The sequence below is a fragment of the Triturus cristatus genome, chromosome 11, assembly GCF_964204655.1.
Source record: "Triturus cristatus chromosome 11, aTriCri1.1, whole genome shotgun sequence".
Lineage (NCBI taxonomy): Eukaryota > Metazoa > Chordata > Amphibia > Caudata > Salamandridae > Triturus > Triturus cristatus.
Genome location: NC_140594.1, coordinates 321,596,104 through 321,619,737, shown reverse-complemented (window position 1 = coordinate 321,619,737; position 23,634 = coordinate 321,596,104). Strand labels below are relative to the sequence as shown.

The 23,634-nt window shown below is 45.3% G+C and overlaps 1 protein-coding gene across 1 annotated transcript in view; it reads right to left on the bottom strand.

Moving 5' to 3' along the window:
- Positions 1–23,156, bottom strand: part of LOC146784130 (tyrosinase-like) — a 252,856-nt gene extending 229,700 nt beyond the window's left edge. The window contains exon 1 of the mRNA XM_085633727.1: positions 22,310–23,156. Within this exon, the coding sequence (XP_085489853.1) occupies positions 22,310–23,092 (783 nt within the window). The 5' untranslated portion in view covers positions 23,093–23,156. The remainder of the gene's footprint in view (positions 1–22,309) is intronic.
- Between the last annotated feature and the right edge of the window lie 478 nt (positions 23,157–23,634).

The window sequence follows — 23,634 nt, the reverse complement described above, 5'->3', positions numbered from 1 at the left end:
CGGACTCACTCCACGCCATCAGACTCTACTCTATGATGCTCTACAATACGACACTCCATGACACAACACTGTATAACACTTGTACTTTACGCTACTCCAGTCTATACCAGTTGAGTCTACTCCACTCTACAACCCTTTACACCACTCTTCAACATACCACTCCCCTCTACCAAACTCTACTCTAGTCTATGCTACTCCACTGTACAACACTCTACTCCAGACTGTGTCACTATAAACACTGCTGTCCACTCCATGCCACTCTACCACACTCCACTCTACGAAACACTATACAACTCCTGCTGTGACACGCCACCATAATTTACTCTACTCTATAAAAAACCACAACTCCACCCTACTCCACCACTCTACTCTGCCACTCCACTCAACTGCTCTGTATGCCACTCAACTCTACAACAACACTCTATGCCTCTTCAATGTACCACATTCTACCACACTCACTCTACAACAGTTTCCCACACTCAACAACACGGAATACCATTCCACTGTATGACATGTCACTCCACTCTATGACACTTTACTCTAATGTATACTACGCCACTCCACTCAACTCCACTAAACAGCATTTTACCCCACTATACACAACTGTATGACACTCCGCTCTATGCGGCTCCACTCTACTCTATTAAAGTCCAATCTACTACACTGTATTCCACTGTGTGACACTGTACTACACTCTATGCCTCTACACACCACAATACAACTCTACTCCACTCTATGCTACTGCACAACCCTCTACATCACTCCACTCTACCCTACTCTATGCCACTCAACTGTATGTGACTGTATGCCACTCCACTCTACCACACTATACCGCACTCCACCCCACTGTCGAACATTCTAATCATCTCTGTGGCAATTCACTATATTCCACTCTACAACCCTTTCCAACAATCTACAACATGCCAGTACTCTCCACTGTATGATATGGCACTCCATTTTATGGAGTAAAGTGGAGTGGACTGGTGCAGAGGGAGCTGAGTAGAGTGTCTTAGAGTGGAGTAGGGTGTCATACAGTTGTATAGAGTTGAGTCTATGGTCCACTGTATGATATGCAGATTCACTCTACTTCACAATACTCTCTACAACATAACATTCCACTCTATTATACTTTACTCCACCCTATCATAAACAACTCCACTCAACTCTACTGCACTCTCATCCAATGTCCAATACTTTACCCCACTCTACACCACATTCAACACTCCACTCTACGCCATTCCATTCTAAGACAGTGTTCTCCACTGTATATAACTCCACTCTACAAAACTACTATAAGATAAACCACTCTACGATAGTCTTCAACACTCTATCCCTGTGCACTCCACTGTACAACTCTATACTCCACGTTATGCCAGTACACTGCACTACACAGAACTCTCCTCCACTATTACACTCTGTACCACAGTCCACTGTAGTGACACTCTATTACGCACCACTAAACAACACTACAGTGTGCAAGACTCCACACGACAACACTGAACTATACAACACTGTACTCCACCCTATACCACTATATTGTGCAACACTCTATTTCATTCTAGACCACTATACAACACTCTACTCGATGACACTCAACTCCAATCAACTCCACTCCAAGACACTGCAGTGAACGACATTCCACTGTATGCCACAAAAATTTATGACACACTCCATCCACTATACAACACACCACTTCAATCTACGACACTCCACTCCATTATACTACATACCACTCCACTACATAACACTCTACTCCACTGTACACTGGGCCACTCCACTCTACTTCACTCCACTCTATTCCACTGTACAACACTACACTCTACAATACTACACTCTATCAGACTGTCCTCCACTATACTTTATGACACTTCACAGCACTCTGAATGACACTCAACACTACGATTTGAAATATGATTTTTATTTAAAAAAATTAAAAAATCAGTAACAAAACCAAAAGTTAGGGCTAAGTTATAGTTAGAAAAAAATTAGTTACTCTTTCTATAACAATTCAACTTAAAATACACAATGATTAAAAATTCTAAAGTTCCAGTTATGATTATATATAATTTACGCACTACCTTCAAATTACTAAAGGTCACACAACTCCATACACAGTGTTGTCACCTTACTCGCCACACTACATTGACTATAACTCGCTCATTACAAATTCTAAAGTTAAAGTTATAATTGAAGTTTTCCTAACTATAAAGTACCCTAGAGTGGAGTGGCGTAGTGTGTAATGGGGTAGAGTGGAATAGCATATATTGGAGTAGCATGTAGTGGAGTGGCATACAGTGGAGTGGCATACACTGAAATGGCGCAGAATGGAATTGTGTACAGTACAATAGCGTAGCGTGGGCTGGCTAAGAGTGGAGCTGCGTACAGTGTAATCGTGTAAAGTGGGCTAGCGTAGAGTGGAGTTGTGCACATTGGAATAGCATAGAGTAGACTGATGTATAGTGAAGTGTTCTAGAGTTGAGTGGCGTAGAGTGTAATAGCATATAGTGGAGTAGCATACACTGGAGTGGCGTACAGTGGAGTGATGTAGACTAGAGTGGTGTACAGTGGAGTGGGGTACAGTGAAAAAGCATACAGTGGAGTGGCACACATTGAAGTGGCATCCAATGAATAGCATAGAACGAGGTGGTGTACAATGGAGTGCCAAACACTGGAGTCACGTAGAGTGGAGTAGCGTGCAGTAGCATACACAGGAGTGGCATACAGTGGAGTGTTGTAGAGGGGAGAGGCATACAGTAGAATAGCATACAGTGGACTGGCGTACACTGGAATGGCACGAAGTGATATAGCACACAGTGGAGTAGTGTAGACTGAAGTGACGTAGAGTGGAGGTGCGTAGTGTAGTGGCATACAGTAGAGTTGCACACAGTGTAATAGAGTGGAGTGGTGAACAGTGGACTCTTGTACAGTGGAATACCGTAGAGTGGAGTGGTGTATAGTGTAGTGGCGTGCAGTGGAGTGGCATACAGGTGAAAGTGAAATTTAGCAGCAATGTAGATTATGGTGTACATAGTAATGCAAAAACTGTGAATTGCACTGCCTTGCCTTTCTCTATATTTACCAATCAACGCAGGGCCGCACATGGTAGCATTGCATTGCTTTGTAAATCTGACCTATGTATTGTATTGCCCATATTGAGTAACACCATGTGTGCCGCAAGGGTACCGCAATACAATAATACAGCTAGGCCTTAGTTATATTTTAGACCACGGTATACGGTGGTAACTTTTCAGTATACCTTGACACAAGGCAATGACAAACCAGTATATAATTGGGTAATGGCTGGTTTGGTTTTAGAATATGAAAAGGCAGCCATATTGTTTTCACTGCACCTTAGCTGTGATCTGTGTTAGAACCTAAGATATAGGTGAGTAGTAGGTTTTATTGAACTTCCCTACCTAATACCACTTTATTAAAGTGATAATGGGTAGGGAAATGTATTTATATTTTTTTATGTTTTTTAATTAGGTTTATGGAGTACTGCGCTAGTACCAAGTAAGCACCATATTTTATAGAAAATATTTCTCTTTTCTAAATTTCTTTTAAGTTACGCAGTATTTGTGCGGTATTTTGTAAGTATTCCCATGGTACTCCATACACTATTTTACAGAATTAAACATGTTAAAAATTGAAAATTCACCGTAGTATACTATATTTCTGAAATAGTGGTGTATTATGGAGTTTTTAAAAAATTTTTACATTTCTTTATTTTGATTTTTTGTAAGCATCACTGTACTTTCTAGGTAGTACTGCTGTACTCCGTAACAATTTGTTTTAAACGCATGGAAACTAATAATTATTTTCCCATACCTATTACCACTTAACGAAAGCGACAATATAGGGAAAAAATTAAAAACCTAATACTAATATCTAAGGCCCTAAGCTGGCACTGGAAAAGTGGCCTTAAAACAACATGGATGTCTTAAACTTTTCTAGAGGCAATCATTATACAAGCAGATATTGACTTCCCATCACTATGTACCGCAGTAGTTTCACCAACTTTCGTGAAACTACACAGAAGTATCGCAGTCGCAGACCTCACAAAGTTTAAATTCCTTATGACTTATCTGTAGTACACACAAAGAATCGTCTGCGCACCATAATGTATAATCCTGCCAAATTTTATGTAAATCCGTTCAGCTGTTTCATACATGGCAACATTTTAGAAGACGAAAACAAGAGATTTTCCGAAAATAATGGAGGATTCCCCCAGTGACTTCTATTGAAGCATAGAAAATTTTAGGCAGGAGACATAGAAAACAAAGCCATTTTTTGCTTCACATATTTCCTGCCTGATTCAGGTTTCATTGCTCCATCCATCATCTCCTTGGAACGTCGGTCAGCGGACTAGGCTTTCCCTGACTGGAACATACATTGCCATGCTGGTGCAATCGCGCATCGGACGCGCCTAAGGCAAGCCCGTCTGCGCCCATCCGCACTTGGCCCGCACACAGCACCAGGACCCCGGGTAGTCTCAGGTCAGGTAAGGCACCTATTCTTAGCTTTGGTAGATAAACCCTGTTAAAGCTAAAGGGGGCAGCCAGAGCCAGGGACTGTATCTGCCTTTCGGTGGATGCAGTACCAGCAATTCTCCCAGGAGTCTGTCCTACTTGTAAAATCCCCTTACCCAGGATCTTAGATCTGTCCACACGTATAAGAGAAGACAAGAGGACCAGGGTAGCTGGCAGTGAGACTAAAGTATTCAAATGCATATTGCTGAAGACAAGGTCCTTGGTCAAACACAGCTAAGAATGCGCTAGGCTTATTGAGGAGAAGGACATCAAAATGGCTTTCATTACAGAGGCTTGGACAGATGGTTCATCTGGCCCAGATATAGTGAAGGCCACCCCTCCAGGGTTCCTATGTCATACTTTAGTAAGGCCTATCAGCAAAGGAGGAGGCGTGGCGGTGATCAATTAAGGCAGCTTTTTAGCCTATCCCAATAGAAACATGTGAGGCTTTGTTTTTTAATCTTAGTCTATCCCATCATCACACCTTCAAAGGATGTTTACTGTACAGGCCGCCAGGAATTAGAAACCCCTTTTTAGCATCCCTCAGAAACATACTGGAAGAGGGCTTTTATTCAGAGGCCTATACAATTATGGGAGACTTTAATTTTCATCTGGAAGCCCTTGCCGAACCAGACACAGTGGCTCTGAATAATCTGATGCTTAGTGCCGACCTGAAGCAGCGGGTAGTTGGTCATACCCATCTGGCAGGACATACCTTGGACGGTATCTTTTCCAATCACCCGAGCCTTCAATTCATGGGTCTCTTACCCCTGGTGTGGTCTGATCACGCCTCAGTTCTATTTGAGTTAACACTAACAGAGCATCGCGCTAGGGGTCTAGGTCCAAAAGAACATATAAAAATGAGAGCTTGGAATAAAATTGAGGGGATAGCTTGGCAGGAGCTTCTCACCTCCACGGCAGTTGAATTGCCGTTTGGAGGGGAGGAGGCAAGTCTGATATATACGGAATGGCTGGAACAAGCCTGTGACGTAATAGCTCCAGTTAAAACCTTCTGTCATAAAAGATCACAGCCCTCTGCTCCATGGTTTACAGAGGAGTTAAGAAATCAAAAACTTATTTGCAAACGCTAGAGCGGAGTTGGAGGAGAAGCTATAAGGAATCAGAGAAAAAGTCTTACAAACTTAGCCTGCAGAACTAAAAACAACTCATTTTCTCTGCCAAACAAAAATGTTATGCAATTCGTATTGAAGGAATGAAGAACTCAGTCAAAGAATTGTTTAGAACAGTCGCCACCCTGGCTTCACCTAGGCCTATGGTTCAACCAAGTCAGGAACTATGTGAAGAAATTGCCAACTTTTTTCTGTCAAAAGTGGAATCAATCTTCCTGTCCTTCAGTGGTGTAAGCACAGATGGGACGAATATGGCTAGGGAGGAATCCAAGCTGGTGAGGGCTGTAACCCCCACTTTTGATAATTTCGCGCTAGTGTTCCCTGATGATATTGAAAAGATCCTTAGGGATGTAAATTCAGGGTCACCTTATGACCCATGTCCAGTTGCGGTTGTCAAACTGGCCATGGGCCCGATCGTAGCATCATTATCATCCATATTTTATAATATGTTTGTAATAGGGCAGTTTCCGAATCGCTGGAAATTGGCTTCCATTTTGCCCCTTTAAAAAAAAAACTAGCTTGGACCCTAAGGATCCGAATAATTTTTGCCCTATCTCTAGACTCCCACTCCCAGCTAAACTGATCAAAAAAATCATGGACAACTAAGCACCTTTTTAGCGGAGTCACAAACTTTGGACCCCTCTCAATATGGCTTTAGAGAGGGACAGAGTACAGAGTCCGCACTCATTAAAGCCACTGAGGAGATCAGGGAAGCCGTTGATCGGGGTAGCAGGGCAGCACTGATCTTATTAGAACTGTGCGCTGCCTTAGATACGGTCCATCATGATATATTAATGGACCGTCTAAAATCAAGTGGAATCCGTGGGAAAGCCTGGGATCTTTTAAGATCTTTTCTTGCTGATACAGGACAAATTGTTGCATTGGGAGAGTTCCAGTCCAATCCTTTTGGACTGCCCTGTGGGGTTCCACAGGGGTCCTCTCTCAATCCAATGCTTTTTAATTTATACGTCTGCGCTCTGGCCCCATTATAAATGCATTTGGATTTGGTCTCACCTCTTATGCGGATGATACCCAAATTGTGGTGTCTCTGATACCAGGCAAAGAGGTGGGAATAGAAGGACGTTTCCAGGTTTGCATGTTGTCAGTGGGAAGTTGGATGGCAGAAAACTGCCTAAAACTTAACACAGTAAGAATCGAGGTTATATTGTTCGGCAACAATACCAACTTTTGGACACCAAACTGATGGCTGGACTCAATGGGCACTCTCCCTGTCCCCACTGAAAAGGTTAAAAACCTGGGTGTAATAGTTGATGAGAGTCTCACCTTTGGGCCCTAAGTAAATTCAGCGGCATCGAAAACAATGTTTGTTATGAGAATGCTCAGGAAAATTTTGCCGTTCTTGCCCCCGGGGAGCAGGCAAACAGTGGTCATGGCTCTTGTAATGGTGAGACTGGACTACTGTAACAGTCTTTACCTAACCGTTCAACAAAGATTCTTGAACAAATTACAACTGTTGCAGAACTCAGTAGCTAGACTGCTCACTGGTACATCGAGATTTTCTTCGATTTCTGAGGAAATCAACAAATTGCATTGGCTTACGGTACGGAATCGAGTATGTTTCAAGGCTCTGTGCATGGTTTTTAAAGCACTCCAAGGCACGGGGCCAGACTAAAACGGCGATTCCAATGGTATATCCCGGAAAGAACACTGCGATCAATGGGGGCCAAGTTGGTCCTAGTACCACCCACAAAAAAAGCCAGATGGGGTGGTAGAAGCTTTGTTCACTGTGCGGCAAAAGCATGGTATGATTTGCCGTTCCACCTGAGAAATGCCACAGAACTTTTGTCCTTCATGAAGGGCTTAAAAACCTGGCTCTTTTCCCAATAATTTTGTCCCAATAAATCTGTTTTCCGTTCTCGGCCATTAGGAGATCTTGCTAGCTCCAGGACACCGCCGGGTAATCGACGCGCTTTAAAAATTTCATTAACATAACAGTAACATAACTTTGCCACTGAATTCAAGCTAGCCTGGCTGATGAGGGCTGAAACCGGTCCAAGGATGCTTGTTTCCGGTCCAGGGAAGACATGGCTTGGCAATTCGGGCTGGACTGTTCCCATGAGGCACAGGGTCAAGACTGATTTTCATATAGCTGTGTCTGAACTGGGGTGGCGAAGTGAGCTACAGAATGATGACGGATTCAAACCAGATCTGTGACTGGGGGTGAATGTCTGAAAAGTTTCAGCGCTCTGTCCATCATCTCCTTGTGTTTGCTTGATTCAGGTTTATTGCCGTTTATGCAGTTTTCTCCCTACGCCAAATACAATAGTCTATGGAACATGCATTGGTGGAAAAGTGCATTTTGAGACCCCGTTTTTATCTTTGCACCCCGACAACCTGTTTTGAGGCCCCTTTTTTTCTTTAAATCTCATTGACCAAACACTGCAAAACTTTCCATCCTCTGCCAATTTAATAGGGGACATAGGTCTGGAAGGTTTGCTGAAAATTTGTCAAATGGGTGCAAAGTTCTTAAGTGGCATAAATCTATGGAATTCATATCGCTGGTAACCCTAATTATAATTCCAGAGTGGCTTGCGTCATATTATACATAGTCGTTTCAAACCTAAAAAAATTTAAAAGTGTAAAGAAAAATGACGATTATTCTCAGTTAACTTTGCTTGACACTACATTATTTCTACATTCACCTAGTACCCATATAGCACCAGCATCTTTCAGATGCCATGGTTGTCTCCACTCAAGTAACATACAGCGTAATTTTTTGATTCAGCAAAGAATCCCTCAAGGTCATGTAGCTTTCACATTTCCTTGGCAAATCACAGCTGCAGTAGTCCATCCTGCTTATTTGTTTTCTTTTCTTCTTAGTTTCTACTCAACAGTCCTAAGTGCTTTTTAGATCTCACCTAGACAGAGCATATGCTGTCTTTTGAATGCTTTTTGTTTACATACAGTGGGATTACAGTCTGCTCATTGCTAACCATTTTTTGCCTTCTGTGTCACTCTCATTTGTCTGCTTCTATATGATGTGCACTTACTGTTGTCACTTTTTTTTGTGGTCCGCCTAACCCTCCCCTGGGGCATTGCACAAGTACTTGTGTTCATCTATTATTTCTCTTGTGGGAGCAATTTTTTCTTTATTTTCAAACCATGCTTCTGAGTGCATGTGTCGCTCCTGTACTGAGTTTTATCTTGTTTTCGTTATGGCCTGTTTACTTTACACTTTCAATTTCATTTATTCATTTTTAGGTCTCGCCTTGGCAGCGCATGCGCTGTCTCAGCAAGACCTAAAGTAATCTGTATGTTGGCGTAAATTTAATGTAATCTGTCTTTCCGTTTGTTATTGGCTTACTTGTGGTAGCGTTGTTGTTATCTCTGTGTAGTCCCGAGAAAGTGGCGCCTAACTACAGTGTTAGTTCGCTTTGCTCGCACTTTTATTTTAATTGAAGTGCAGTGTGCCATCTGTTTTTCACGCTGTAGCCTGCCTTTGTAATTGGAGACTTTTGAGCATGCTGCGAGGTTGTAGCCTGTGTTTGTAATTGCCAACTTTTGAGCACATGCCGAGTGTGGAGGCAAGCTGTTAATTTAAAGTATTTGCTAATTGCGGCCGTTTATTTGTTCATTTTAATTGATTTAAAGTATTTGCTTTTTTTACGTATAGTAATTGCGTCCGTTTACTTGTTCATTTATTTAAAGTATTTGCTAATAATTGTGTTGAGCCGACCACGAGGCTCGAACACAGGTCCGCAGCTCCCGAGTCGGCAGCTCTCACCGCTTAACCATAATCTTTCCCTCCGCGAACAGCATACTTTGATCTGGCAAGAGTCACTGTGTATGACATCATCAAGTACCACGAATACGCGGGGCATGGCTTCACTGAGCAAAATGGCCACGCACTAGTGCGGCTCCGCCGGCCGAGCATGGAAAATCCAATAAAATCCGCACATTAACCTACGACCCAGGCTCCAATTATAGCAGAATCGCCAGTATCCACGGCTGTGCAACTGCTGCAAAAGTAAGAAAGCGCAGTTCGCACGTTTGACAGTCCCCCTAACAGGAGGTGAGTCCCGGTGAGCGGGGGCCTTGTCACAGGGCCACAACCGCAAAGCCGGGACCTAGAGTAAGCTTCCACCCAGCACTGATAAGAAGGGCGCGCGGGGACTGCACCTCCGGTGTTCGGATCTATTGGCAGGGAGCAGCTCCTCACAGCTGGAGCAAGACACGAGATGAGGCCGCGCGGATAAGTGGAGCAAAAAGCGGCAGCAGCACACATTGTGGCCAAAGACGGACAAAACAGGGAAAAGGAGGTGAGAAGTAAATCCGCCATTTTGGGAGCGTGAGGAGTGAGACATTGAATGCCGGCGGGTGAGCCTGGAGAGGTGAGAAGCCACGGGAGTAAGGCATACCCGCCCCGCTATCCACATGCGAAAAGCACTGTGTGACACGGAAATGTAGAGAGAGAAAACTGCAAAAATATGCTTACAGTGATAAGACTAATTACAACATTTGAAATACACCACTGGCCATGGCCGCGCAGTGAAAACAAAGACACAGGCAGATGCAAAGTGGCAAAAGAGTGCTCTGAAGACAGGGAGTAAAAGCGGCAAGGCCAGACTTTGGTACACTGCACTAAGCACTACATAGTAGTCTATACCCTCAGCCCAACAGACGGAATAGTGCTTATTCACCAGAAGGAGGGAGATCATCATTTAGGCGCCTAAAGCAACCATGGGGAAACTGGACACGAGACAGCCCCGAATAAATTTTGATTAAAAAACTGCCAAGTCCACTGAAGGGGATGCGGGCCAACAGGAGCAGATAGAGGAGGCCGCGACAAACCAGGTGCCAGAGGAGGACATTCGAGCAATGTTTAAAGAATTGAAAACAAGTCTCCAAGGGATAGACACAAACATGGACACGCTCGTTGACTGCCTGGACAGATTAACCCAAAGAGTGTTTAAACAAGACGGTCGCGTAAACACTCTTGAGACGAGGGTTTCGGAGACGGAAGATAGCCAATCGGACATGATACTGAAAATTATCCAACAGAAGAATGAGGATTTGGAAGCCAGATCGAGGAGGAATAATGTACAAATTACGGGAATTACGGAATCTACGGACATTCAAAATATGGAGAGGTACGTTGAAAGCATGATGAACGAACTGTTTGGTCCCGACCTTTCCAAAATGTTTCTAATTGAAAGAGCGCACCGTACCTTAGGCCCTAGGCCACAACCAGGCGCACCAGCGATACCGATCTTGACAAGAATACTGAACTATAGAGATCGGGACACGTTTCTCAAACTGGCCAGGGAGAAAGGTACGCTGAATTACCAGGGAAATCACATTGCGCAATATCCAGACTTTACCATGCAAGTACAAGTTGCCAGCAGGGAATTTTTACCAGGCCAGAAAAATATTCCAACAGCTAGGCACCAAGTAGGCTCTCATCTATCCCGCAAAACTCAGAGTACAAGGACATGGTATGCCCACGTTCTTCACAGATGCGAAGGTTGCTCTGTCGTATGTGAAACAAATGGCGAAAGAACACAGACAATGCAAATTGCCAACGGAAGAACAAGCTGAGAAGAACCTAAGTGACAACGACTGAAGGGGGTAACATTGGACACGCTGGAGTTGCAGATAAGTATCTGCTGTGGCACTGACGCAGTCTGAAAAGATGAATATAGACTAAAGGAACATTGTACGCGTTCTGATGAATGAAAAAGTAGACTGACGGCGTAGACACCAGTAATTCTTGTGGGTGGGACTGCGGTTATGTGAAATTGTTTGGTTCTGGGGTCATGGGAGGACTGACGAGTGCTCGGCCACCCTGTCACAAGCAGAGGGGTGTGCAGGTGGCCCCACGCACCCTCATGGGATGATTCCCTTAAGCTCTGTAAACGGGGTAATTATGTTGATATTTAGGGGGGTACGGGAGGGAGGAACACAACCTGATTGTTCAGAACTGCCATCACTATGTACACAAATGCACTGTACCACAGAAAGTATGCTCAGTAGCCAGATGTACACATATACACGACAACCCACGATTTTTACATTAGTCGTACATGCCACAACTGTCTGGGGTAAGAATTTAAGACACCATAGCTGTGGTAGATCGTTCTATGTAACTAGTCATGTGACAGAGTAAGGCCTTAACTACACTTAACTGCCTGACCTGGAACATCAGGGGACTTAATGATCGCAGAAAAACAAGACTGATACACTTCTACCTTACCAGACATGCGGTAGATATATGCCTGCTACAAGAAACTCGTTTGACGCACGCGTCAACTGGAGCACTACAGGCAAACAGATGGCGGTAGGTGTTTGAATCTGGATACTCGAATTACTCTAGAGGAGTAGCGATATTGATCCGAAGAGGCCTCCACTGGAAGACCCACCACACGATCAGAGACAGGGAAGGACAATATATTATTGTTCAGGGTGAACTTTACGGCACTCCACTTGTAATTATAAACACCTACGGCCCAAACTCCGACTGCCCGACGTTCTTTCAACACATATGGCAAATGACCCAAGCTGTGAGTAACATGGCAATCCTTTGGGGAGGGGACTTCAATGTAGTACTCGCTGGAAGATAGACAGGGTACATCACCCGAAAGCAGCAGCCACACTAAAAGACATAATGGAGGACCTACACTTAGTCGACTCCTGGAGAGTGTTACACCCCTCACTCCGGGAGGGTACCTGCATAACACACCACCGGAATGTGTGGTCGAGATTAGAATATTGGTTTACATCGAGGGACCTCCACAACTGGGTAATCGATGCAATTCATCACCCACGCACCTTTTCTGATCATGCACCTGTGCGCTTGAAAATAAGCGTACCCAAACCATACATCCAGCCCTTCATATGGCGATTTCCCACAACTGCATTATTAGACCAGGTGTTCCGTGAAGAACTGAGGGAAAAAATCGAGGAATACTTTGCTTTAAATGAGGGCACAGTAGACTCCCCGGGGATGCTCTGGGAAGCATTTAAAGTTGTAATGAGAGGGAATTGCATAGCACTTAAAGCGGAGGTCCTCAGAGATATACGAAACACACTTGTCCGAATAGAGAAGGAAATCAAGGAGTTAGAACTACAGTTCACGAACCCATCTCCCGAAACAACGGCTTTAATTAGAACCAAACTGACGGCATTTCAAGAGGAAGCGGACAGGGAAACGCGCTATTTAAATAAATACACACAGGGGCGTCGATATGGGGAAGGGGAGCGTCCAGGGAAAACGCTGGTGGGATTGCTTCGTACACCGTAGAGATCGGCATACATTACAGAACTTCAAACAAGCGAAGGACAGACAGCCAGAACGCCCGCAGACATACTGCACACGATGACACGATTTTATCAACGACTGTGCACCACGCAGGCAAACCCATCCCAGATTGACATTACTGAGTATCTGGACACACTGGTGTTAGCCTGGTTCAACAGGGGGGCCAGGGAATACATGGAGTTGTCATTCACAGCAGACGACATCAGGCAAGTAATAAATAGCATGCCGGCAGATAAAGCCCCAGGCGCTGACGGACTAACTGCAGCATTTTAGAAGGAATACGGAAACATACTTGTCCCCAGACTCCTACAGGTGTACTTTGAGGCACAGGAGACGGGTAGATTGCCATTGACATTGCGGGAGGCCACCATAATAACTCTATCAAAAGCAGATAAATACGCGACACAACCAGAATCTTATCGCCCACTGTCCTTGATAAATTTAGACGCCAAGATATATGCTAAATTGATAGCGAATAGGCTTCAACCGATGCTCCCAATGATAGCCCTTCCGGACCAAATTGGTTTTGACGTGGGACGCTCGACGGCACATAACCTGCGTACGATTTTTGGTGTCTTACATTATTTGGCCCCGCAGGTGCAAGTAGCGGCGGACCTATTGGACGCCACAAAGGCATTCGATTCATTAGAATGGAACTTTCTCTTTACTTTACTGGCGCGTATGGGGCTAAGTCCGATCTTTCTCAAACAAATTCAATTATTATACACTAACCCGACAGCGCGGGTCAGAGTAAACGATCATATATCGGAACCTTTTGAGATAACTAGGGGCACAAGGCAAGGTTGCCCTCTTTCACCATTGTTATTTGCGATCGCCACCGAACCCTGGCCGCCAGATTACGCCAACATCATACGCACAGGAGTATAGGGTTCACCTCTTGGGGGTTATTAATATCAAAGCGCTGCTTTGTTTTTAACGGTAACTGCTGCTGAAATTACGGTACTTTCTGACTTTAGCAAGTGTCTATGGTTAAACACAACTGCGTAGTTTGCACATTCATTTTAACTCATTTAACTTATTTTAAAATGTATCAGACCCTCACCGCACTGTTCTAAATAGTTTTCCAGCTCGATAGTTGCCTCTGACCCCTGTCCATCACAGCGTGTGCCGATTGTACGGAGAGTCGCTTGGGGTCACCATAGCTTCCGGTGTATTAGCGGAAGTTCAGGTTCGCATCCTAGTCTTCTTTTCGCCCTTCCCTATTTTAGCAGGGCGAAGGGCGCGGATGCGCGCAGCGCTGCTTTGTTTTTAACGGCAACTACTGCTGAAATTACGGCACTTTCTGACTTTAGCAAGTGTCCATGGTTAAGCACAACTGCGTACTTTGCACATTCATTTTAACTCATTTAACTTATTTTAAAATGTATCAGACCCTCACCGCACTGTTCTAAATAGTTTTCCAGCTCAATAGTTGCCTCTGACCTCGGTCCGTCACGGCGTGTGCCGATTGTACGGAGGGTCGCTTGGGGTCACCATAGCTTCCGGTGTGTTAGCGGAAGTTCAGGTTAGCATCCTAGTCTTCTTTTCGCCCTTCCCTATTTTAGCAGGGCGGGACGCGCGCAGCGCAGCTTTGTTTTTAATGGTAACTGCAGCTGAAATTACGGTACTTTCTGACTTTAGCAAGTGTCTATGGTTAAGCACAACTGCGTACTTTCCACATTCACTTTAACTAATTTAACTTAATTTAAAATGTATCAGACCCTCACCGCACTGTTCTAAATAGTTTTCCAGCTCGATAGTTGCCTCTGACCCCGGTCCATCACGGCGTGTGCCGATTGTACGGAGGGTCGCTTGGGGTCACCATTGCTTCCGGTGTGTTAGCGGAAGTTCAGGTTAGCATCCTAGTCTTCTTTTCGCCCTTTCCTATTTTAGCAGGGCGATGGGCGCGGACGCGCGCAGCGGCGCGCCAAAGGCAAGCCCATCTGCGCCCGTCCGCGCCTGGCCGCAGCCAGAAGCCAGGACCCAGGATCGGTGAGGCCTCTGTTTTTGACTCAGGTACCTTCCTCCTTATATTACATTTGTGGGTCATTTCCCTCTGTCTGCCTGGGGATAATGGGTTTTATTCAATATACGAGTAACCAACTAAAAGATTTAAATGCCCCTTTTACGAAATGCTCAGGCACATGGGAAACGGACCTGCTTCGGTTCCCAGAAATTAGGCGCTCCCCTGTTTTAATTAACCTCAAGGCACCGATCAGCTCCCGGGATTTGAAGCAATACAAGGCCTCCACTTCACCACTTAGAGCTATTTATTTTAATGCATGCTCCGTCTCTAAACATCCGTTAGAGATATGGAGCTTATTAGACAAAATAGATCCTGACATATGTTTCATTACGGAAACTTGGCTACAGGAATATGCCTCTCCGGATCTACATATTGCCCTCCCCCCTCAATATAAAACTATTCGAATTGAAAGAAATAAGAAAAAAGGGAGAGGCTTATTAATTGCCTATAAATATGTTTTAACAATTGTCGCCTTTGAAAATGTATTGTGCAGTCAAATAGAAATATGCACTTTTAAGATCACTGGTCTTTCCAATGGGTCTTGGAGAGGGGCCCTGGTCTATCGGCCCCCCAATATAAAGGGAGACTTCTCTGACCAGTTATTAGAAATTATTGCTCCCCATGTTTTAGCCTCTGATAATTTTCTCCTGATTGGAGATTTTAATCATCATGCAGAAATGCTCTCAAATCCTCACACTGACAAATTACTTTCTAACATGAGTACTCTTGGTCTTGCTCAGATGGTGGTTGGGCCCACCCACTGCGCAGGCCACACACTTGACCCTCTTTTCATGAATGTACCGGAAATGATCGTTGAAACCCCTGAACCACTATTATGGACCGATCATTATCTATTGAAATTTGCTATTCCGACCATCTCAAAAGAAAAACTTAATTCAGATAGCGAACTCGTATTGTGCAGGCCCTGGCGCAAAGTAACCTTGTCTCTATTTCAAGATAATTTCTGTCCTGACCCGATAGACCCTGAAGCTAGTGTTAATCATGTAGCTCTACAATTTAATAAAGGGGGAACGAGATATTTGGGGATATGGATAAGCAGGAACATGCAGGAACTATGGCTAGACAATTATGGGAGAGTGATTAAGTGGTTGGAAAGCAAGATACAGAGGTGGAAACTCCTACCGCTATCCCTCATAGGCTGCAGAACAATTACAAAAATGGTTATCAAACGTAAATTGATATATCTATTTGTAAACATACCGATGCCACTCACTGCTCAGTTCTTCAAGAGACTCCGCTCACATATATTGGAACTAGTTTGGGCCGGAAAGCAACCCAGGGTCTCGTGGAAATTATTAACGTTACCGTTCCAGCAGGGGGGGTTATGTGCTCCAGATTTTGAGCTATAAGCACACTCCTCGCAGGCACAATTCCTACATTTTTGGCACTACCCAACTCCATATCAGCCACACGTGGCGATAGAAATTGACAGGGTCGCACCACTCCCATTGAACATGGCGATTTATCAACCCTATAAACTCCCCCATTCAGAGATTGACACCTCTGAAACACTCCACTGGGCCTGGCAGGGGATAGCAAAAAGGGCAGGTCAGAGGGTCTTGTTTGCGCCATCCATGCTCCTAGGCGGAAACCCACTCATTGCCCCATTGCTGGACAGGGCAGTTACGGTAAGAGCGAAATCTCACGATTTGGTGACAGGCTGTGATCTATATCCAGATGGGAATTTCTTAACACTTCCTCAGATGTGCAAATCAGAGACACCTACTGCATCAGACATGCTTTTATACTACCAAATACGAGCAGCTTGCAGGGCTAGGTTTGCAGAATTTCCACAAGCCCCTACATTACCAGCTCTAGAAAATATTTTATCGACTCAGACCCCCGCAAATTGATAACACGTATATATAGCACCACTCAGAAAGAATCCCCAATTGTAATGGCCACAGCTAAAACTGACTGGGAAATAGACGCAGGCATGACCATAACGGACAAACAATGGCAATTTTGTTTTGCACAGCTCAAAAACCTATTGCCAAACTATAGACTGGGGCTTATTCATTTTAACTACCTACATTGGTTGTACCGTACTCCACCCCAACTTCACCGAATGGGAGTGCATCCAGATACAAGATGCCGGAAGTGTGGAGGTGTGGAGCTCAGAATGCTACCTTCATCCATTTGGCCTGGTATTTGTAACGCCCTGAACGTCTCAGGATCGTTTAACAGACACGATAACGAGGACGCAACCACTTGTGAAGGGTTAGTTATTTTAATGAAGGCAAAAACAATACAACGAATAAACAAAAGTTATAGTCACTGGAATCCTCCAGGCTAAGTACGTTACCAGCCCACCGCACGGATGGTCCTAACCGTCCTCTGCATATACGCCGATCCCGGCGTATGCCAACAGAGGGCAGAAATGAAATGGCCGACAATGCCAATCGGTAGGCTGTGAGGGGCACGAAGAGTGTTGGGGAGAATCGAGGAGTCAGGGAAACACCCAGCCGGGGTCTCTACCTGAAGGGAGCAGCCGCTCAACCTCTTCCTCAGACTGCACCGGGACGCGGAGTCACCTCCTGGTGATGCGTCACCGATACCCCAATCAAAAGCAAGAAGACTGAACCGAGAGCAGCCGCTCGATCGATCCTGTGGACTTCCGAGTCTGTAACGCGGCAAACACCTCCTGGTGTGCGTTACAGCTGGCAGTCCCTGTATCTCTGGTCAGGCTGGGAGTTACGACTCCAACCAGCAAAAGCGCCACTGCGCTTTGACTCAGCCGAGTCAAAAAGCGAAGCTCAATGGTTGACCGGTAGAGCTTCCGGGTCCTTCACAGGTGACGATGGGGCAAGACACGGCCCAGGGAGTAACGACTCGACCTACCTCCGTTCTTGCCTTACTGGAGCACCACTCCGGAACACTGCTCTTCACGAAGCAGGTACGTCGGTGTAAACACAATATCCGACAGCGTTGTACCTCCCGGTTCCTCCCTTTATAGGGCGTGTTTTCCTTGAGTTATGTAACAGCTCTCCTGTTTACATAAGGGCGTGTTTTCCCTTGAGTTATGTAACAGCTCTCCTGTTTACATAAGGGCGTGTTTTCCCTTGAGTTATGTAACAGCTCTCCTGTTTACATAAGGGCGTGTTTTCCTTGAGTTATGTAACAGCTCTCCTGTTTACATAACCTCTCAACCGCTAAGCATCCTGGGAGATGTAGTCCGTTTACGCTGGTTACCGTTTTCCTCCCCTCGCATGACAGGAATTCTTGACAGTATTGCACACCGGTAGCGCAGTTCTGGACGGAAGTATCTCAACATATAAGTAGTATAACCAGTAATCACCTAGAGTGTACCCCGCTGATAGCATTGCTGGGATATGTAAAAGAAGTGCCGAAGGGACAGCGCAAACTCACAGCAATGTTGTTACTCCTAGCAAAGAGACAAGTGGCAATACACTGGAAGAAGCAAAGCCCCCCGACAGTAGCTGCATGGGTGGAGACTGCCATCTATGGTAAAGACCAGCTGTCCCATTATTGGGAGCTGATGCCAACCAAATTCAGACCAAAAGATATCTGGAAACTCTGTGTAAGCTGGTTGAGGACTGGGGGATCGGATGTTAGAAATGATTGGACGGTAAGAGGCGGAACCCTGTGACAGATACACTGTCGGTAAAGCTAAACATGGAAGTGGTCATAAGCGTGGGAACACCACCACACGACCCCACGGGCGTAAGCATTTTTCTGAGGCTGTATGAGTAAAGGGGGTTTGATGTTGTAGATGAGGCCACAAGGTGACAGTGTATAGATATACATTGAACTATTCTGAAATGTTGATGGCGGGGGGGGGGGGTTAATGTTTTTTTATTGTTTTTCACAAAGTTACAGGTCTATTTCAAATTGATGTAGTCACAAGATATATATACATGTTGGGTTCTTCGAGATATTGTATGATTATGGTTATGCTTGAAAATGCTGAAGATCTGTAATCTTGGAATCTTGAAATGTACCCTATGGAAAACCAATAAAAGGATTTTTTTTTAAAAGTACCACCAATACGCTAGTAAGAGTCCTCTTGGCTGCAAGGCAACAGCCTCTATGGCTGAGCTCAGCGATCTCTGCTTGTACATTTCCTGGTCAGAGCTTTACCATCAGCTGCAGCAGCATGTCTCAACAGACCAGCATCCAGGGTAACCGCCCCTAGGCCACGGGAGGGACCCTTGTCCTCGCGCTAGACCCCACGAGTGCTTGGAATACGAGGGGCTCCAATAGCACAGCATTTACTTCCTCTCGCAGACAACCCTTCCAGTGCTGTAAAGCGTAGGATACAACTGCTGGGACTCTTTGTGTGGTTGCGGCAGCCACGCCTTCTCGATCCTCGGGCTAGACAGGGAGGTGCTGCCTTGTACTGCCCTATTTTGAGGGAGTAAAAAGAGGTTCCTACGGGAGTCGAAGTGGTGTGGATAGGATTTACAGCCCTGAGAAGCAGTGCTGAAATCATTTTCAGAGCACGGATTCACATCATTTTAAATGGCAACGGGTAATCAAGCGCTGCGAGGTTTATGTGGCTCTTTGTGAGGAGAAGAATTAAGCTTTGCTCGATTTTGTTTCCTAAATCTCCTTCTCGACGCGTAGCAAGTGTTGGCAATTATGTGCTGCAAATTTGTACTCCCCGCGTTTGTTTGCATTTATTTTCGCGCGTCTGTTTGTATTTATTTTTGAGGGCTGCTTGCAATGCGCACAGGCCTAGCGGCTGCACTGATCTTTTACAGCAATTTTTTTTAATTAAATCTTTAAACCAACAAATGCGGCTGATGGCATCTTGGTGCCCCGCCTCCATGGAACTACAGATGCCAGTGATGCAGGGGATGACTCTAAGGCTTCTCTTCGAAATCCCCTACGGTTACAATCGTGGCAAGCCCCGCTTTAGCTATAAACAACTTAAGCTAAAGCGCGGGTGCCACTTCAAAAGTAAATCATTAGAAAAAAATGATACGCTTGGCCGTTACTGTTTATTTTCATATCTAATGTTGTAATAAAATGAAATAGACATGATCAGGACACGCTTCGTATAATGCTCACGCAGGAGAGAATATGTTCCTCACTCAGTCTCAGTGCTGGATGACTTTTTTCCTAAGCAGTCCTGAGGTCTCTTAAAATGTGGCACTGTCTCCGATACAGGGCTGTTTCTTTCAGTGTTGTGGCTCTCTCTCAAGTAGTGTTGGGGTCTCTCATAAAATTCAGAGGTCAGCCCCCTTTCTAGTGTAATGTAGCATGTCTCTCTCCTGCAGTGCCGCTGTCTCTCTGCAGAAGCGCTGTCTGGCTTTTTTATTAACCGTGGTCTTTCGCCTGGATTACTGTCTCTCTCCTACAGTGTGGAGAGGCACCTCCAGGCAGTGCAAGGTGTCTCAGGCAGTGCGGGCAGTTGCTCGCGCGCAGCGTAGATGTCTCTCTCGTGCAGTGCTGACAGGCTTCTGCGCCGTTATCTCTTTCGTTGATGCTTTTCTTTCATCCGCTCATGCGGTGCTGGAATCACTCTTACGCTGATGCAGTGCTTTGTTTTCCCGCCCCCTTGTCTTGGGACAGAGTTAAAATGAAGTCGGGCTGCAGCTTGTGAGCTTCGCTGTGTACAGGACGGGCCAACATGCACAACATGTCAAGAAACCCTTTTCAGTTTCAATGCACATCAAAAGAAAATTGTAATCCTAATGGTGCAGACAAAAGGTATTACTGTATCCCGAAGACCTAGCTTAAACACACCAGAATGCCCGCAAAAATGTTCAAGACTAGAACGAAAAAAGCACTGGCAAATTAAAGTTGTGCACGACTAGTGTTGATGTGCACTTCTACTCAGGTAGATGTGCGCATATGATGAGGAAAACGTGACCATGCGTTTTCCCATCCCACTTCCTTAATAAAAACGCCTCCGTCCTGAAACACCTAGCAGCTCAACAATGCGAATACTGCCACAGAGACACACAGCCCTAGTTAAAGTGCCATGGTAACCAGGAGTGCACCTTTTCCGGCCGCAGGAACCTGTGACGGAGAGCCCTTGGTCTCCATGGCAACAAGGCGGCCTTATTTGGCCTGGGGGTGGACGGAGATTAGTCCAGCAGGACACTCCAAACTTTTCTTTACTCTGCTGCTTGGGGATAGGGGTTTGGGTGGGGGAGGGAGCATCAAAGAAAGGTGGCAGCCATTTCATGGGCTTGAGGGTTGTTTTCCTGCAAGGACAAATCACACAGTCTGCACTTCTAAACCGTATGAGCAACATTTAACTGGCATTCGGAGTTTAACAGAAATAATAATGTGGCGCCACAGCTCACATTTTGTGCCACGGCGAACACTGCCTTGAAGCAGCCCCACATTGTCTCCAAGTAAAAGCTTAATTACGCCACGTGAGGGTCTAGATGGATAGGTTGAGCATTTCCCTTCTGATGTAAAGGTGACACCTTCCACAAGCCACGCTGTAAATGCAATGTGGAACAAGGGTTACTCAAGAATGTCATTTATAATTCCATCACTGCCACCACTCTTATGTATCAGTCTGACAAACATACCATCGCCTGTGGCTCTCAGCACACTTGCAGCCAGGACATCAATGAAAGGACTGTAAAAATAACAAGCATTGAAAATGCAATAGGTCTCGCCTTTAATTAAGTTAAAGCCATTTGCTTAGCTAATGGTATTGTATAGCAAAGGAAATGGCTTGAACTTAATAAAAGGCGAGACCTATTGTATTTTTAATGCTTGTTTACATTACTTTTTGTTGTTTTAGCAAACGGTCAGGCATACATTTCTTTACCCAATTTGGTGTTACATTTTTCTTTATGTTCTCCGCTTCTTGCTTGACCCTGTCTTTTATATGCTTTTCCGGATCCCGGCCTTCTTTGACTGTATCCCTAATACACTTTCACGAATTGTGTTATGACAGATGCACTACTTGTATGTTACTTCTTTTCCTTCCCACCGCCTCGTCGCTGGTTCATCTAATCTCATTGTTTCCCACCCCCAACCTGCCCCGGCAATGTTTCATCTCCCCTTGGGGTAGAATGGGTCGCTCGCACCCCTGAGTTACTGTACCACTGCACAAGCTGCACCATTGTTGGTTACGCCCCAGCATTACAGGATATTTAACATTACATCTGCCTCCTATTACATCGATCATTGGCACACTGCCCCACATGTCACTTAATACCTTCTGGGTTCTCCAGGTCATGTTCAGGACAGCCCCACCTCGCCTGCACACCATCTCTCCTTTCCCCTCTCCCCCTTAAATTCTGGTTTACTGACATAAGTTAATATTTGCCAATAGTGCCTAAAGACAACTAGATGAAGAAGGTATTTTATAATGTATACATTCACTACATACCTTCCAGTCTCCAAAGTAGGATTTGGGACTGAGGAATGCTGGAGGCAAACTTTCCCCCATGATCTTGTTGGTGCAGATGCTACACTTGTCATCATCCCTGCTCCAGTCGTAGTAGGGCAGCCCAAAATCTTCATCTCCTGTGAATCTTTGGATTTCCTTCTCCAACAGCAGAAGGAACATGCGGTGCCACACGGGGAAAGCAGGGCCTCTGTGGTTGAAGTTGGTATTACCATATATCTTGTTCTCTATCAGCAGCGGCGCTGAGGCATAATAGTGCATCCAGGTGAAGATGTCGTAAACAAAGGCAGTCACAAAGGTGTATGTGCTCCTGTCGTGCCGGTCTCCACTCGTGAGGATAACATAGTCTTCGCTCTCTGTGTGCTTCATGAGGCTGAGATACCCAAAAAACTTCATTCTCTCGCCATGAGTGAGGTCGCGAATGTCCTTCCGAGTGACATTCTTGAGTCTATCACATTTATCCCCAGTGTAGCCAGGCGCGCACTGTCCACAGTCAAACCCGGAGTAGTGTTGTTCGCATGCACACAGCATATAGAAATATTTTAGAGGCCAATCGAACCGGTCATCATTGACCTGCGCTGTGGGCACATTCGAAACAAACACCGTGCAATTGCCCCTCCCTGACTTTACTCCACACTTGCTGTCGTCCTTCCAGATTGGACAGCATTTCTGACTATCAATGGCTTCCGGTGTGGTACACGCCCTGGGGAACTGGCTGCGCACCTCGGTGAGGGGAAACACAAAAAGGAAAAGTAACAGCCGCATGGCTTTGGCTTCTTCACCTGCAGAACTAGACCAAGGGCTCCGCCTGCGCTGCTGTCAGGGTCTGTCTCCGTTTCCCGGCGGCGGGATTTATACCGACCCGTAGATGCCCAGTGGTGAAAGGGCGAAGCTCTTATCTCTCTGTGCGCAATATGTAAATATTCTATGGAAACCTGCATCGATAAAGTGGGTTCAGTGCACTGAGGGTTTTGAAACAGTCTCATTGAAGAGGTTGTTCATTTGCTGGCTAGACAAATGTAAGGAATGTGCAGGTGGCTTTCTGAGTACAAAATAGACATAAATCGCCCTGCTGAAAGATAAATAAAATATCCCATGATAAACGGACAGCCATCAGAAGTCAATCCATGCATCCCTTCTGCTTCTGCACTCTACAGGATCCTGTTACTTCCGCTTTGAAAGCGTTCATGGAGGAGAGACAGAGGTTTCCAATCTCAATGACGCACTACGAGACGGATAAATAGGCACCCCCAAAACAGCAACATTGGCGGCCACCTTTGTAGTTTGACACACGTTGGCTAAAACAA